This window comes from Nelusetta ayraudi, unplaced genomic scaffold (assembly GCF_046127955.1).
Source record: "Nelusetta ayraudi isolate G7.1 ecotype Tasmania unplaced genomic scaffold, CSIRO-AGI_Nayr_v1 ptg000042l, whole genome shotgun sequence".
NCBI lineage: Eukaryota > Metazoa > Chordata > Actinopteri > Tetraodontiformes > Monacanthidae > Nelusetta > Nelusetta ayraudi.
Window position 1 is genome coordinate 2,040,423 of NW_027466092.1, and position 17,064 is coordinate 2,057,486.

General features: G+C 45.8%; 1 protein-coding gene across 1 annotated transcript in view; it reads right to left on the bottom strand.

Annotated features, from left to right (window-relative positions):
- Window positions 1-4,078: 4,078 nt before the first annotated feature.
- The window catches only part of snx29 (sorting nexin 29), a 118,915-nt gene continuing 105,929 nt past the window's right edge, over window positions 4,079-17,064 (bottom strand). Inside the window, exons 20-21 of the mRNA XM_076033635.1 lie at window positions 12,984-13,123; window positions 4,079-5,415 (exon numbers count right to left, since the gene is read on the bottom strand). Of these exons, the coding sequence (XP_075889750.1) occupies window positions 5,289-5,415; window positions 12,984-13,123 (267 nt within the window). The 3' untranslated portion in view covers window positions 4,079-5,288. The remainder of the gene's footprint in view (window positions 5,416-12,983; window positions 13,124-17,064) is intronic.

Here is a 17,064-nt window from a genome sequence, read left to right on the forward strand (position 1 = left end):
TGCTATCTGTGGAGGAAAATGCTTTTTGGACCCCATAGGATTTTTGGCTGCAGTAAAATCCCCACACCACCACATTGCCAGTCTGCTACCCAGTTCTCATAACACATTCATGATCAGGAGCCGTCTTCACCTGCACGCCGCCAGAATTAGAAACAGATTCAGTTCAAGAGGAATCATAAGAAAATGATGCAGTCATCCACTTACAATTGGGTGTTAAGCGGAAGTGCGGCCGTTCTTTATTCACTCTAGAATGTACAATATTTCCTGTAGAAGTCAACTCTGACAGATGAGCCACCAGACACCACTTCCTTCTCATGCCAGCTGTGAGGAAAAGAAAAGAACTCAGCCACCCGCTGAGCGGCGCCGTGTCCGTCTCAGATACACACCTGGCCACCTCCTAACCAGTGGAGCTGCTCACCCGGAAGGTTCCATCAGGTTCAGCGGGGGGAAGCCACGGAGAAGCAGGAGATGAGGGTGGAGTCGACCGGGGAGGCAGGAGCAGAAGTGAAAAAAAATATCAGGGCACAATGTGATGGTGAGACCTCAGTGGTGGAAACACACACACACACACACACACACACACACACACTGTCACAGTCCAACTTTGCCTGTTTCAATGTCTTTCAATGTCTTTGTCTTCAGCTGGAGGACCTTCCTTAAAATAAAAGCCAAAACTCTTGTTTCTCGCCGCAGTGCTGGACTTGGTTGGAACGAGGTCCTTGTCATTTGTCTTTGTTAGAAAGAAGAAGGGAAATCCTAAAGTGTCTTCTATTAATTTTCCATGCAATATTAGTTCAGTTTTTTTTTTTTTTTAACTAATTGTTTTTAATCAGTGTGAAGGACGGGCCATAATTCTCAGGCAGTCTTCCTCAACGGCTGAAACTGGAGGTTTGGCCTGCATGCACACCCATGCTCGCGTGTGTGTGTGTGTGTGTGTGTGTGTGTGTGTGCAATTACCCAAATCAACCAACCAATCCTAAATGGGCTTGTAACTAATTTTCTGGTCGGTGGACAATGAGCACGTTGTACAGTGTCTCCATTCTTCGTCTGAGCGACCCGATTCCAAAACACCCAGCATGGCGAAACCGTCTCTCGTCCCTCTGACGGGAGAGGAAGCTCAACTAACCACTGCAGTGAACGTCAAGACGTGAAGACACCTGGAGAGCAGAACGGATGCAACCCCACAATCAGACGGTGGAATGCACATCATGCAACCGCCTTTGTGTGTGTGTGTGTGTGTGTGTGTGTGCGTGCGTGTGTGCGTCCCATTCATATGCAGAATAAAATGCCCCGTGTTGATGACTTCTCACCATGCAGCCCGGGCTCGCTTTAGCGCACACCTGCCATTGTATTCAAATTACCTTGAAGTAACCTACAACATCATGCATAAATAGAATATTTTAAAGTGACAAGCAATACTGTGCGGAAATCTTATTGTGGCGGCCGGTGTTTACCCGAAGACCTTCTCTCCATCCGAGGCGACGAGCAATGATTACACCGACACCGAGGTGTTGTCATGTGCACTTTATTATTTACCGCTCGCACCCTTTTCGCTCAACGTAAGGCTCGACTGAGCAACTAAGGCAAGAACACTTGAGTAAATAAATGAGAAGTCGCTGCAAGAAAAACACTTTGGCTACATGTCGATGAAACAGAAACAGCCTCCATTGTTTTACCTCCACCGTGACTGTTGGCCACAAAGTACAGGAACATTCCACTTTAACATGAGGCTCTTTATCGGAGGACACAAAGTCATTTAGAACAATATTTACCCTCACTCCTTAGTCACTGAAACCAGAATATACAAAAGAGTGAACCTGCTTGACCCCCAGGCAGTACAGGCAACAATTGCTGCTTTTTCTGTTGCTAGCATTATTCAATAATAAACAAGGCTAGCTGTGTCCAAAATAGCATACTACTGTTAGCATACTGATGCTGCATTGAAGTGTATTGCATTTCAGTGTGTGTGTATGTGTGCGCGCGCACATGGGCAGTGTTGCCAATTCATTCAACCACTTCAACTTCTTCTTCTTTTTGTGCTTTTTTTGCCTGCTTAAAATGTTCTGACTAGCCACAATCAACTTTTGGGGCATTTTGAGAGTTCACTGCCTCTTCACATGCTTCCCCGGTGTGAACGCACTGCGTGCACTCAAGCGCGGCACAGAAGCGTGACATTTGGGACACACTAGTCAAGTTGTATGCATGTTTTTACAGCACCAGGAACAGTGAGACGCTCCAGAGCTTCACGCCACAGAGGGAACTTGACTTTTACTGCAGTTAAGCAACAGCTGAACCTCAATGTAAAACATGAAAAACAGCTCACACAAGGTTTAGGTCCGTTTTAAATCCTTTTCTTTTGCAGCCTTTATTCACTCTATACTTTAATTCGTCAATTAGCATAAAAGAACAGACAAGCTTGTCTTTTTTCTTTCAAGATGACCAACTGCAACTGTCCCTGGCAGTAAAAGTGTGTGTATAATGAGTATATGAGAACTAAATAGAAATACCATTAGCTCCCAGCATGTTGACCAGTGTTGGAATCTCATTAAGAAGCTTTTAGTTGACAGCCCAACAACACCCCAGTGTTTACCAAGACCCGGGTCACGTCTGTGTCACAGGACTTGGAACTTCATTAAAACCTGCAAGCATTGTTTTCTTCTTCCCTGTTTTGTTATGGCGTTTTTGCCCCAAAAGCTGCACTGCAGACAGTGTGTCTGCTGCCAAACAGCCAATAAAGAGGATTGATTCCAGCTTCAATAGTCCTGCCACATTCAAACCTCATTGAAACGTAGTTTGCAACTACCCTTGGGAAAGCATACATATACATGAGCTTCTGTTTCTCTCTCACTCTCTTTCACGCACGCACGCACACACACACACACACACACACACACACACACGCATACAGTTTGCACTCTATCAAGGAGCTTTTCTTCAAGTTAGTTGCTGTTTAAACATTAAGGTGCAACGTGAAGCTGCATTAATGTTCACATGGCCAAAGTGATGGAGAAAGAAACTGGGAGTGGTCACAAAATGGTAACGATGTATTCATTTGTTTTCCACGCGAGAATCAGAAAGAACTTTGTGTAAACAAATTGGGTTGTCGTTAAAAACCTGAGGGTGAAACATGGATGAGCGCAGCCTGGGCGTGTTAGCAATGTCATTCGCTTGAAGGAAGATTTTCCAACATTTTAAGGGATAAATGGACACAAATCACACCACAGCTGCTACGAGAGAGGCGTGAGATGAAGTGGGGACGTCAGAAAACAGGGATTAACATCAGCGCTCATGTTGATCCGTTCTCCTAATCGTGCACGCTGGGCCTCGGAAAATGCGGATGCCAGGCGTTCCGAGTTGATCTGCTCCGATATCAGCGATGAAATCTTCTCTCTCGTTAGAGCCCGTCAAATCGTGTGTGAAGCGGCAGGTTCTGACGAGCGTCTCGGCTGATGAGACGCACACTCTCATCTGCGGCTGCAGCTGCTTCCTCCGTCAGCATGGCAAAATGTTTGTGGAAGTGCACGGTAATGAGCCCGACTGGCAGACAACGGCCGCAGCGACTCTCACCATTTATTTCAAGCTAAATAAACACCATGCGAGTCCCTCTGGCAAGGGGTCGCGAGGGTTAATGGGCATTTTAGATGAGGAAAGTCCCAAGATTCAGCTTTTATGGTTCCCTCAAGACACCTTTAAGATGTAAATAAAAGCAGTCCGTCCTGGCTCGACGAGCGCCAGTGGTTTTCAGTGGCCGCGGTGCACTTGCACGGAAGGCGGTTTCACCCACAGGACTAGGAAAGCGCATTCTGATATCAGAAATAGCGGCGGTAGGTCAACCAAAGGCCTCACTGTCAGATTTCACGCGCCGTGACTCAACCGCAGTGCAGCGTAAACATTCAGCAGGTGGTGCGAAATGAACATACATTTTCTCAGGGCATGTTTTTTTTTTTTTCTTCCCTCTCACGCTTGCAACGGGTTCAAAGAGTCACGCCAACGCTGTTGATGTGAGGTATGAATGAAGGAGCGTTATTGAGTTGGAGGAGGGAGGAAGGAGGACCAAACACAACACTGACGGAGGGGATGAGGAAGTGGATTACAGCCAAATGATTTGACTTTTATCACTGGAGTGTAACATTGTCCTTGATCGTTGCATTGGGTTAGAAAAACCAAAAAAGTACATATATTCTAATACTTGCTGAATCCCTAATGAGAGATGAGTCACTTGTTCTGCAGATAATGTGCTACAGCCACTGTAATAAAAATAAAGGAATCATTCATTTCCTGGAGGTCCTGGAGAAACTGTAAACCACTGACTAAAATGTAAAGGGCCCATATGATGTAAAATGTGTTCTGTAAATTTAGCCAGAAGTGGGAAAATTTTAACATTATTCACTTAATTTGTGTGCAAGCTGAAAACACTCAAATCTGAGAAAAATAACCCCTTCTGATGTCACAGAGGGCACCAGCAGCAGCCCCAGCCAGGTGTCTGCTCTGCCTAGTGAGGTTACCCAGTGGCTAATTCATTCCAAATGCTAATTTTTCGAGCACAAAGCTAAAACACAGCATTTTCTTTTAGCAGGAGGCCACAAACAGGCGGCTATATACGGATTTTCAAGTATTTATTTTGTTTGTTTGTTCAATTATTATTGGAGGTGGCTTCGCTGGATTACGAGATAGATAATTCCAATGGGAAAATGGCCTTAAACCGGGACCTTTCATGGCACTGACATGCCGTCATATCACATGGAAAGCAGGTCTTCGCCCCAACAGAAAACTTATTTCACTCAACTCAGCCAAATAGCGACACCTTAACCAGAGCACAAAAGCAGCTTTAAAACACTGTAGGCACTGTGACCGTGTTACAATGTCACCCTTAGACTTAGCAGGGCCAGCAGTGTGGTGGTGGTGGTGGTGGGGGGGGAAGAAAAGACGCTCGTCTCCATTTATTTCATTGTGTGAGATTAGCCGTCCGCAGCTTCGTGTGCAGTTTGCAGAGTCGTTTGGTGTCTGAGCGACGCATGATTGGGCCCATCGACACGCAGCCGCCGGGGAGTCATTTATCCTGCACTTACTCAGTCAGTGAACGGGAACATTTACATATCTCCCATGATTCCTGCGCATCCATCTGCCCTCCTTAACGGAGGCTCTTCATCTCCGAGGCTTCAGAGGTCCTTCAGATCTTTTGCTCAGGCAACCGGCATGGACAACCAATCTCCCGCCGCCGCAGCCGCAGCCGCAGTCGCAGTCGGTTACAATGAGGGAGGCTGTGTGGTTCAATGGCTTGGTGGAGGTCAAAGGTCGCCACTCTGGGGTTCAGGTCTGGCTTCCTGGTTGCGGTTGCGGCCCAGTCTGGGGAAGCGGGACGTGGTCTTGGATCGAGGCGTCTTGGCTCCACCGTCGTTGGCCTGGGGTGTGTCTCTGGAGCGAGCAGACACACACACACACACACACACACAGTTTATTTCTCATTTTACTTCTTCATTTTTGAAGGTAAATTAAAGGAATAATTCAGTCAAAAGTAAAACCCATTTTCCAATCCATCTGACCATGATGAGCTTCGCAGTGGTGAGTTTCCAACGGGCAAAATTTCAATTTTAAACAGCCTTGATCAATTTAATCAGCGTTGTGAACGTCCTAGCGTTTCAATAGGAAAAGACATTAATGATTGAAATGAAAATGCAAATGCAGAAGCTTCGCTATACTTATGATTTCACGGTGAGGCGGCGAAATTCATCATCATACCAGACATCATACCAGACAATTTTCATGTTAACAATAGACGAAAAAATAACAAGTGTTTGTTTGTGTCTGTCTGATGCAGGCACACCTCTTGAAACACAAGAGAAGGTTTTCCTATTGACAATGTCTATCCATCTATCTATCTATCTATCTATCTATCTATCTATCTATCTATCTATCTATCTATCCATCTATCCATCTATCTATCCATCTATCCATCTAATATCTGATTCTTTCGATTGAATGTCCTGTTGTTTGTGCTAAATCAATAATAATTCATAAAACATCTTGTCAGCCCTCGCCCTGCTGGCAGCCGCGGCTACATGCTTCCTCCCGCAGCCCCCTCACGGCTCTGGAGGAGATCATCTGAGCCACTGGATGACTTCACCGATGCAGTTACCCTGGCGACCATGGCGGAAAAAAACATGTAAACCTCATGATGCCCGGTGGTATCTGATAAAGACCAGGACGGCTGAGAGCTACTTATCCAGGCGAGGCAGTAAAGAATCAGAGGTTCACCGCCTGGAGCTAAACGCTCTCCCCGCGAAGCCCCCCATTCCCCACCGCCACGCCGCCCCTCCCCCCCAAAAACAGAGTGACCTCCCACCGGCCGCCTGCGAAGCCGCCCTCAGTCAGCGGGAGGAGCACTCGGGTCGAGGCCGAGGTCGTGGACAAACTGATTTCCGATCAAAACAGTGGGGGAGGCAGAGGGAACGTCACTGCTGATGCACAAAGCCGGGGCTGTCAGAGGTTATCTGGGGCATCTGAGCGGGAGCGGGTTATGAGTTTGACTCCCACTTGGTAGAGAAAAAAAAGAAGAAGCAAACCCCTGAATATAGCTTCCTCTGGCAGAGAGTCGCGCCGGCATCGCTGCCAACCATATGCTCACACACAGCACACACGGCAGCAGGATGCCAGTAGAGTAGAGCAGCTCCGTCAGGTTAAAAGAGGCCCAGACATGAAAGAACTGACTGACTTCCATTAACCTTTAAATAGCGCACAATGAAACCAGTGATTCACCGCACGGAAACACTTTGAGGAGAATCTGAATGAAAAAACAACAACAACATATTTTCAAAACCGACAACTAACCGAAGTGAACTGTTTGGTCACACGTTGCAAAACAAAACAAGACAAAGGGAAAAAAAAAACAAAAAAACCCTGCTTCCTCACACCAGCTCCAAATAATTACTTTGGCACAAATCCACTGAGGCCATGAAAAAGTGGGCTCTATTTCCCACGTGCACCTTTCACTAAATTGCATGCATGTCCAATTAAAGTGCACACAAGTTTTTTTCTTCTTGAATTTGGATTTTGTGCAGCCATTTCATTAAAACACATGTGGGATTTAGTCATGCACACGCAAAATTGTGTTTGTTTACTGGGAATTTTTTGTTTGTTTGTTTGAGACGGGAGGAAATCCCAAGCTGTTGCAGTCAAGGGTTAGTGTGATCAATCAAGAACGTCTCAGTCCATTTGTTTTCCTTTCAGGTAGGTAGTCACAAAGAAGACCCAAGAAGCGATGCCGCCCATACGCCCTACGGTTTAATTATTGTCGACAATATTCCGACTCTCTTTCTGCTAGCCGTGGAAAACAGGCGGTGGGTCAAAAAACAATTCATCAACCAGCCAAAAAGAAAGTCAACACATTTCAGCTCATTTCTTTAGCACATCCAAATCTAACAGCAGCCCCAACTGTGTTATATTAGTCAGCAATACTTCCAACTGGAGTGCTATTTATTCCTGAATCTCCCTTGTTCCAGGCACGCTTGGTCAACCGCAGCTGCACGATATGAATTTGGCCAAACAAGTGAGGCGACGGGGAGCAATATCAGCGAAAATTACACTGATTTGGGGGCAGCGTGTGGCGCTGAAACAGCAAGCCGTCTCATTTATTCATGTCAACCTGGGTAAAGTCGCTAAACGCCGTAAATTAATTGGGCTGATTTGGGGTGTTTTTCTCCCCTCCTGACTCTCAGCATGTTGTTGTCCCCCGTGATACGGCCAAATGCAGAATAATAACCTACTCAGGCGCTGCAGGAATATTAATAATTTGACGGCAAAATGGCACCGTGAGGCCAAATGGGCTGTAAAACAAAAGAGGTCCTCACTTAAATTAATAAAAAAGGACAGATGCTCCAGTTTGGCTGTCAAGTAAAACAAGCTGACAAATTGTCTTCGGCCTCCACAGTGAAAGGTTCATGCTGGAGTCAAACTACCATCACTACTATTTGATAAAGGCCTTTCAGAACCTCTTTCTGAGGCAGTGGGTCAACATGGCAGAAGCCCAGTTATGTGTGTATTTTGGGCTCTGCGCCATCAGCAAGCACGAGCTTAAGCTGCATAATAAAGGAAGTCTGAAAGGACCTGGCGTGGCGGCTGCATCGCTATCATTTCCATTCTGAACTCTCATTCATTAGTCTTCATTTCTCACTAATTCCACCACCGATCAGCTCCCTTCGCAGTAAAGAGACGGAGGGGGTCAAATAGTGAGTAGCAACCCACCCGAAGGTGCTCTGAAAATACCCCAGAAGACCAGGAGGCAGGAGCTTCTGGAAGCAATTGCTGCTGCTAAACACATGAGCATGGTGTTGCTATTTGGCTGTATGGTATTTTCCTATTAAAACTCCTCCTCCTACTACTACTACTACTTCTAACAATAATAATAACGATGATAATAATGGCACTGAAGGTTTTCTCTGTGGAGATCATTATGGTTTAATCCCAGCTGGTTAAAACCTGGTGATGTGATGCGAGGCAGCAGCCGCAAGGTTGGGGTTAATTGTTACACTGTAACAAATCCAATTGATCGGCTTGAATGTGACAGACAGATGGTTTGCTCAATAACCTTCCATTTACAAACGCTTCTTACAGCTTCTTCACCGGACGGATATGTGAGATAAATCCCAAGGACTTAAGAGACGGCGATTCCAGGTTTGGCCCAGAGAGACCGGAGAGATCCATACCTCCTGTTCTCTGGCAATCTCAGCAGACCTTCCCAATAATTAACTAGACTTTGGCAGCTTCCAGCTGCCTCGCGGGAACGTCAGATACCTCAGTGTAAACAGCCGTGTGTCAAATCCTCGGAGAAAACATTCGCTCATCAGAACTAACAATGGAAATGTGGTTGGTGGAGGGGCCAGTGCTGCACATCACTGCAGTCCTTCACAAAGCCATATTGTCCCATTTGAAAGGCATCGGCAATCAAAGACATAATCAATTCTGAATGATGTTGAAACTCAGCTTGGCAAGGTGAGTTAGCGGGTAGACAGAGTGGAAAAAAAAAAAATTCACAATCAAGACTGCCCTGATACTGTATATGGTGAACTGACCTATTATTAAAATTGTCGAGTCAACGGTGATTCATACACCAAAGTACACCGCAAATACAAAATAACAAAGGTAATAATTGTAAAAACAAAACAAGAAAACCGTATTAGAGCTGATTTAAAAATGTGGTTCAATTTTGTTCAAGGTTGAACATTTTATTCACACATTTGACAATTTGTTGGTAGAACTTGGTGAAGATTAGAAGGGGTTGTCTGTGTTGGTTCTTAGCCGTCAAGGTCGTCATAGTCTTTGAGTGGTGAGTTGCAGGCAACAAAGAATCAAGTCCAGCTTTCAACAGTGGGGGTTCTACCGAAACCTCACTACTGTGTCCTCCATTATTGTGTTAAACCTCAGTAGCACTGTGTTACATGATTCATTTTCCAAGTCATTCTTTTTTTTTTTTTTTTTAAATATAATAATCATAAATCGTTTTCTCTGTACCATCCAAATGAAACAGCATTCCTATCCTTATTTCTCCGGGGGGCACTTCCATGATCATCCTGCACCACAAGATGTCAAACGAGCAAACCTTCACATCCCGTCTGGGAGAGATGAGTGCAATCTAATAGCAAAGTTTTGGCGCGCGGGTCTTTGTTACGCCGCTGCTAACTTCAATCAAAGCGCTCGGAAAGCCTTCCAGTGAGTTCCCTTCCAACTCACATCATTCGAGCGGCTAATTATGACAAAATCCCACCAGCAGATTAGTGCGCCGTATAGTTTTTAATGACTCAACTTGCGAGCTGGTGCTGGAGGCAAAGTGGGAACTTCCGCGCAGCTTTTCAGCTGGAAGACTGGAGACACAAAACACGATAATTCACAACAGTGACATTTAGGAGGCTCCTTTACTGCGTGAAATAATAAGATCAGTGCGGCATTGTCGAGGCGCTTTAAGATCCATCTGTCCTCCCAAGCACTGAAGCGCACCCCGTCCCCTCTCTCGTCATTCATCTCCTCCTTTGAATGTTTCTCCTCCATCGTCTGCTGTGTGTCTGTCCTCATGTTTCTTGCTACAGGTCATTTTCTGTCTCCAACAGCTTGAAACGTTCTCTCAAGATATTGAGAAATCCGCCACCTTGTGGTTTGTGTATCTTGTGCTGCACACTTTGAAAAGTTTTGACATTTTGTTTTTCACCACCTACTAAATATGGTGACAGCTAAAAGCTAGTCAGCCACACATAGTCAATCCAACACTGTTGTTTTCTAGATTTAGGCCAGTTCAGTAATATTGAGAGAGAAGGAAACTATTTTAGGAAACCGGATTAGGATTTTTTTTTACGTCTTTCTATTGTGAATTTATGTTTATTTCTGTAATTCATGGCAACTGAACTGGAATTTGAGATGGCAAATAAGAGGTGCTGCAAGAGCTGTAAACTGGCGAACCAGGTCGTTACCACTTTGAGGGCCCCCTGGTGGTGAAATGCAAAGTGCTGCAGTATTGAACCCAACTCTTGCCAAGCCAATCTTGAGTTAAGCCAAAACATCTCTCAAACTGAGAAAAGCCTTCAGTGTTGTTCATTGTTCTTCCTTTAATAAACAAAGTTCTGGCAAAACTGTGCAGCAACTGTGTTAATCTCATTAGCAGCAGCAGGGCTTACAGTCACTTCCTGTATTACTTTTTTGTCTTCCTCTACGGCTTCAAATTGCAGCCTCCAGCAGCTCCTTCCTGTTTGTCGCAAAAATGTATGTATATGTACTTGTATACGTACTTTTATTATTTAGGTGCAAATTATTTACACAAAATAAAAAACAAACTAACAAAAAAAAAAATGTACAAAGTCATTAAACAGAAATTCAGAGAGACTGATTTGTAATGCCTCACATTAAGCAAAGAAACAACCGCTGTCTTGATCAAGGCGTCAACATTTTTCTATGTAGATCAGTGTTGATACAAACGTCAACTGCAGTTTCGTCGAGTCCCGGTGCTTAGAACTCGAGTGTCAGGGCGGATCTCAGCGGGAGTGACGAGTCAGGCCTACATGTGCCGGTAGAAGTCGTTCACAATCAACTTTGTGTGCCGTCATTCGGAAGTTTAATCTGATGCAGACGGGCTCCGCGCGATGAGTCGCGCCGAAGATGCTGCTGTGCAAATGTGTTAAGGTAATGTTCCCTGCTGGCACTGAACCACTGTTGCGTCGCCTGGAATCCAACGCTAACACTTATCTGAGGTGACATTCTGGTCACATGCTGAAAGAATAAGGAAAAGTGTTTGGATCCATAATTTTAAGCAATTAAAATCAGTGGGAAGACAGTTTGGAAACGCTTTTGTGTTATTTTGCAGTTTGCTGATGGCCACAGCAGACATTAGCCATCCCTAATACATACAAGTGGAAGAGTTGAGGTGGAAAAAAGACCAAGAAGCTCCACCGAATCTTCACCAAAGACTGAAAATCAGGCAAACTTTGCAGGTTTGACGTTCAGATATATTATAGGTAAATAAGGTTAAATATCGTAAATCACAAGAGCAGTTTGTATTTTCGGTTTAGCCTGCTCACTACCTGTGTATTACCGGTTAAAAAATTGTATTAGCTTCTTTGTGGGCCTCATTTGTGGTTGGTGAGAGCTACATTCAAGGGTTGACATGCCTTAATGTGACTTCCAGCATGTCTTGATCTTCATCTTGTGCAGTTTAACACCATGTGCACCCAACTGTCAGTTTATTGTGATTCTAGCCATTGCAGACAGCAGGTCGTACTGCTATGCAACTGGGATTACAGATGCATTTATCTTCTCATTAAAAATAGCAAACTGAGCCCATTTTCAATGACAACACAGACCGGATCTTTCGCGTGATGTATAAGAGACGAGAGGACGGAACGGCTGATGTGAGTGGAGGGTTTCGTGTCAAAGGAAAGCACAAATCGGTTTAACTGTCTTTCCTTCCTGATGTATGTGGGAAAAAAAGATAGCACGCTGCTGTGCAGACACGTTACCATGGTTACCAAATAATGTTGGATAATTATGTAGATTTCTTCCCCCCTCTAGCCTGTTCCCACGGCTGCTGGATGGATTTAGAAAGTGTTTTCTTTTGACTTTTTTTTTTTTTCCCACAGGAGCATATTTACTACCAGAGCACGTTTGGTTTACTACCGTCCTTATTTAGACCGAGGCCACAGAGTCGAGAGTCGAGATGACAAGCGCGTCGCCGTCGCTGTACAGGATGAGTCAGATGTCTCAAAGAGGAAATAATATTCCAGTCAGACGGCGTGAGAGGTCACACTCGCCGACTGATAGCGATGTGAGTATTGGCAGGAAATGACTTGAACATTTTGGTTTGTTTGGTTCTTTTGGAGTTTGGCCTGGTAGAAAAGGGCAGGCAGACGTGTGCTTTCATTCCATGTGTGTGTTGCATGCAAACAAGTGTGTGTGTGTGGACGTGATCGTGAGAGGATGTATAAAGTTAGCTCGTGGAGGTTTGAGTATTTTCTGTGATGTTTCGGCAAAAGCTACCGACACAAAGTCCGACTTTGCACTGACAATGCACTCGGATTCTTTAATAGTTCTTGGAAATTGTTCTACTTATATGCAACATAAAACACTTCATCCGTTCATTGTTTGGCATTAAATGGTTATGATGTGTTTTCCGGAGACAACAAACAACATCACAGCCCTTTATCATCTGCATATAAAATTCTAGAGGTGTACAACATTTTGTTTTACTCTAGCCAGAAAGACAAATCAGTTATACCTAGTTTTATATACAGTGATAGAAGTTAACAAAGCTGTTAGCTAACTTTTTCTCTTTTTTTTTTCAGCTAAAGACCTCAGCTGCTCTTAAAGGAATTCCTCCACTCTCCCACAGGGAGAGGCATATGAGCTGGTATACCTTTGTCTTTCACGCCACATACACACACAAGCACAAACATTACGCACGTGCACACAAACAAAGGCCAAACACAGCGGGGTGTGCGTCCACTCACAGGCAGAAAGGCAGCAGAGACAGCAGGGTCTCCTTGGTGGGGCGGGCAGTGAACTCCGGCAGTGTCTGGACCAGTTTGTTCATCACCATGCGCAGGTAGCCCTGCAGCTGCTTCCTCCGCTCCTCCACAAACTTGGCATCCTGCAGACAGAGAGGCGGGCAGAGGAGGCTAAAGAACGAGTCGGCAGGAGAAAGACTCTCGCTGCAGTGGCGCCTGTGAAGGATCGTCGTGATTAACTAACCCAACACACACAAAAAAAAAACATTCTCTTCGAGCTGACTCGCGCCGTCTTTCATTTGGAATGTATCATCTTTAAAGGTGTTTGGTTTGTATTTTAATCAAAGAGATGGGTTAAACAACACTAGAGGGCTGGTTAAACAGCCACATCGCTCTTTCGCATGATAGGGCCAAACTCTGCAATGGGCTCAGTATTTTAGAGACAAACAATGCTGATACTTGACAGTCACAGTTTGGGAACTGAGTGAACATTTCATTTGTAAGGCTTAGGTTTTGAGAAGCATATTTATAAATGTCTACCCGTTATGAGACCTTACATTTAGCCCACTGTTTTCTGCTACAACTGAGGCTTAGAAGGACTTTACACAGGCTTGGAAGGAAACAAAAACAAGGCAGGCCTAGCGGGGCGGAGCCAACCGTTCAGCAGGGATGTTGTGACAAACTTGGAAGCAGCATCCGTGTGATCGTTCTCATGACATCACAAAGGGCTCAACTCTTTCACTCTAAGTACTGCCAGTTTCTGTGCACGCATGGAAAACGGACGGCTCATTTTCTTGACAGACTTGGCAGGATTTATTTTTACAGTACAAGCTGACTAGCGGTTGGGTTTTCACCCTGAAACAAGAAACTCTGTCATCAAGACTGTGATTAAGGCTTTCTGCTGCGCCACAATCACATCCTGAGTGGGTTCCCCGCTGACCTCTGATTCTAAGTGAGTGTGAAGTCATTGGACTTATTGCCGTCAGCTGCTTTTTCTGCACACCTGGCCTGAATCAGCCTTGTTTGACTTAACCTGCTCCCAGCCAATCATGTCCTTTCGGGCTCTGCACTGTGTTTTTATATGTCCCACCTGAGCATCACCGCCCACTTCCTGCTCTCCATTCAGTTGTTGATTTTGTTTGGGCCCTTGTACACATGTATAAAGATGCTTATAAAGTTGTTCCCCCCCCGAGCTCAGGTCAAAGAATCTTGCCCACGTCCAACCAGACACTTATGCACGCAACGTGTGGGTTGACAATGAAGTTATTACACTATATGCCAATAAAAGTTAAGAACATTGCTTTCCTTTTCCTGCTTCTATCTTGCATAAAGCAAACCTGCCATGCAACTTGGGCATTTTGCAAAAAGCTAATTTTTTGTGACCAAAAAAAAAAATTTTTTTTCTCACTTAGCTAAAAAGCACATAGAGATACGGTTGCATAAAATGAAAATACTTATATATGTACAAAGCCTGAGTTTTTTTTTTTTTTTTTGCCAGCTATTGGCTTTTAAAGAGAGCCCTGGGAGAGTATTTAGCTTTATTCATCCACTTCCCAGTTTCTGTATCTATTCCACCTCTCGTCTCCTTTCGGTTTCCCAATGCCAGCTCATTTTGTGACGACTCTTTGAATAATTCAAGGCAGTGGCCAATGATCAGGTGTCTGAAGTGAAATGGGGCCTACCACTGTTCTTTTGTTTTAGGCATTTTGACTTCCCCCTTTCACGAAGCGACTCTGGAGGCAGCGGCACGGAGCCACATGGCCGGTGGGAGCGGAGCTAATCGCTGTCCAGCAGGGCTCAGAACAAAGACTGGGCAGTGTTTCGGTTTGGTGGCAAAGACCGGAACTAACCGCTTTTTGCATTGGGGCCAACTTGTTTTTCTCCTGTTATTGGGAAACTACTGCTCCTCTCTTTAACCCCGAACTCGACATCAGCAAGTGAAGTTGCACAGGGAGAAACAGCCTGATTGCAACAACCTGTTTCTGCAGCTCGGCACAGTACTTTTAAGTGCAAACGATGCGTACGTGAAGTATTTGCCTCCATGTTACAGCAACGCTTCACCTTCCTTCAAGTCTACTTGGCTATTGTGTAGCCTGGGATTGGTGGGCCTGTACTGCCCTGACTCCACCCAACACACCTGCCTTCTTCTGGAGCCTGATAGGTGTGGTGGCCTGCACACCAGGATAATGTTCTGCAGTTGACTGGAGAAGGCAGGCAGGAGACAGGAGTTTTTTTGTGAGGAACTTACCTTTGACCTTTTGCAGCTGCACTAGTTGCAACTATACTTCACGCATTGCATGCTGTATGCTTCTTGTTTATAAGTTGGTTTGGTTTTTTTCTCTCTTTTCAACACCATTGAGAAGGTCAGTGAGGTTTTGCTTTGAGATTTATTTTGCACACAATCTCTTTTATTTGTTTTTGTTACTTTCTATTTTTATGCGTTACTAATTCAGGTCTTTTATTGGAGTTAAGCCCCACCTCTTTCTCTTCCACGGTGTTGGCTGGGGAAGGGAGCTAACACTGTCAGCTCACAGCAGGAAGCAGTTGTGGGTTTTGACTGTGACCCAAAGTGTTTCAATGTGGAGTTTCATTCCGAAGACATGCACATCCGGCTAAATATCTATGTGGACCCTGTGATGAATTGGTGTCTGGGGTGTAAGGCCACATTCAGACAGCTGGGACAGACTCCAGCAGGAGCACAACACAACTAGAGTGCAGGATAAGTGGTGACTGAAAATGGATGAACGGGCGACAAAATGAAGTCTGATCTCAACTTATTTTGCTTTACGTCAATGGAGGGAACTGAACCTGGGACCTCTTGCACACAAAACGAGGACGGCACCTTTCAGACGCTGTTAGAACATAGAATGCATACGGTTGAAGATGCACATGTATAACAAAGGCGGAGTTCAGGTGAAAAAGAAGAGTGCAGTGGCTAAGAGGCTTCCTCTCACTGCCATAAACTCAGGGTGAGTCGTTGGCAGATGACTCCACCTCTGCTGCATGCTGGCTAAAACAGACACGGCACTGCCGGGCCCGGGTTAATCTGATGTGTCAGATTAGGTCGTGCACGCCAGTGTGGGTTTCATGCCACGTCAACACAACAAGGGGACACCCTGACTGCTTTTATGGATGTCAAGGCGGTAATAACGCTAATGGACACGCTGACAGATCCATCCTCTGCTGAGGGAACAGCCAGGAGGACCGAGGGAGGCTGAGGGAGGCTGAGGGACTCTGAGGGGGCCGAAAGGGAAGCTGAGGTGGGCTAAAGGCAAATGAGGGGGGCCCGAGGAGGGTCGAGGGAGGCTGGGGGGGGGGGGGGGGGGCTGAGAAGGGCCGACGGAGGCAGGTTGCCTGTTGGCGATGAGGAACGAGAGGGCAGAGCCGGAAGAGGCGGTGCAGGCACAGAGGCTGCTGTCAGTCTGTCTGTCCGCCCATCCGTCTGTCTGTCTTTGGCATCAGGCTGCAGCAGAACTCCTCCTCCTCCTCCTCCTCCTTCTTCTTCTCTCCCATTCTCAATTTCAACACAAGCAAAAGCCCGTGCAAGATAAGACTATTTTCTCGTTTTTTTTCTTCGTTTTTTTCCCCTGAGCACGCTTATCTGCAGCCTCGTGCACAAAATGCACCACGATGGAGGGTCATCATCAAATGCCAGTGTGACGGCAGAAAGGGGAAACCGGGCGAGAGCACCAAGGCAACAGACATGCAGAAACGCGCACGTCGACTCTCCGCAAATGTCACCTTCTCACACGGGGACGGAGAGATAAGCGGCAGAGGGAAGAGGAGAGGGGAGGAGAGGAGGAGAGGAGGAGAGAGGAGGAGAAGAGAAGAGAGGAGAGGAGAGGAGGAGAGGAGAGGAGAGGAGAGGAGAGGAGGAGAGGAGGAGAGGAGGAGAGAGGAGGAGAAGAGAAGAGAGGAGAGGAGAGGAGAGGAGAGGAGAGGAGAGGAGGAGAGGAGAGGAGAGGAGAGGAGAGGAGGAGAGGAGAGCCGAACCAGTTTGCATCTGGGCTGGAACGAGCGCTCGGCTGAGTGTGATGCCAGATTTACACCACTGGATTGTGGGAGTGGAGGGTGGGGGTGGGGG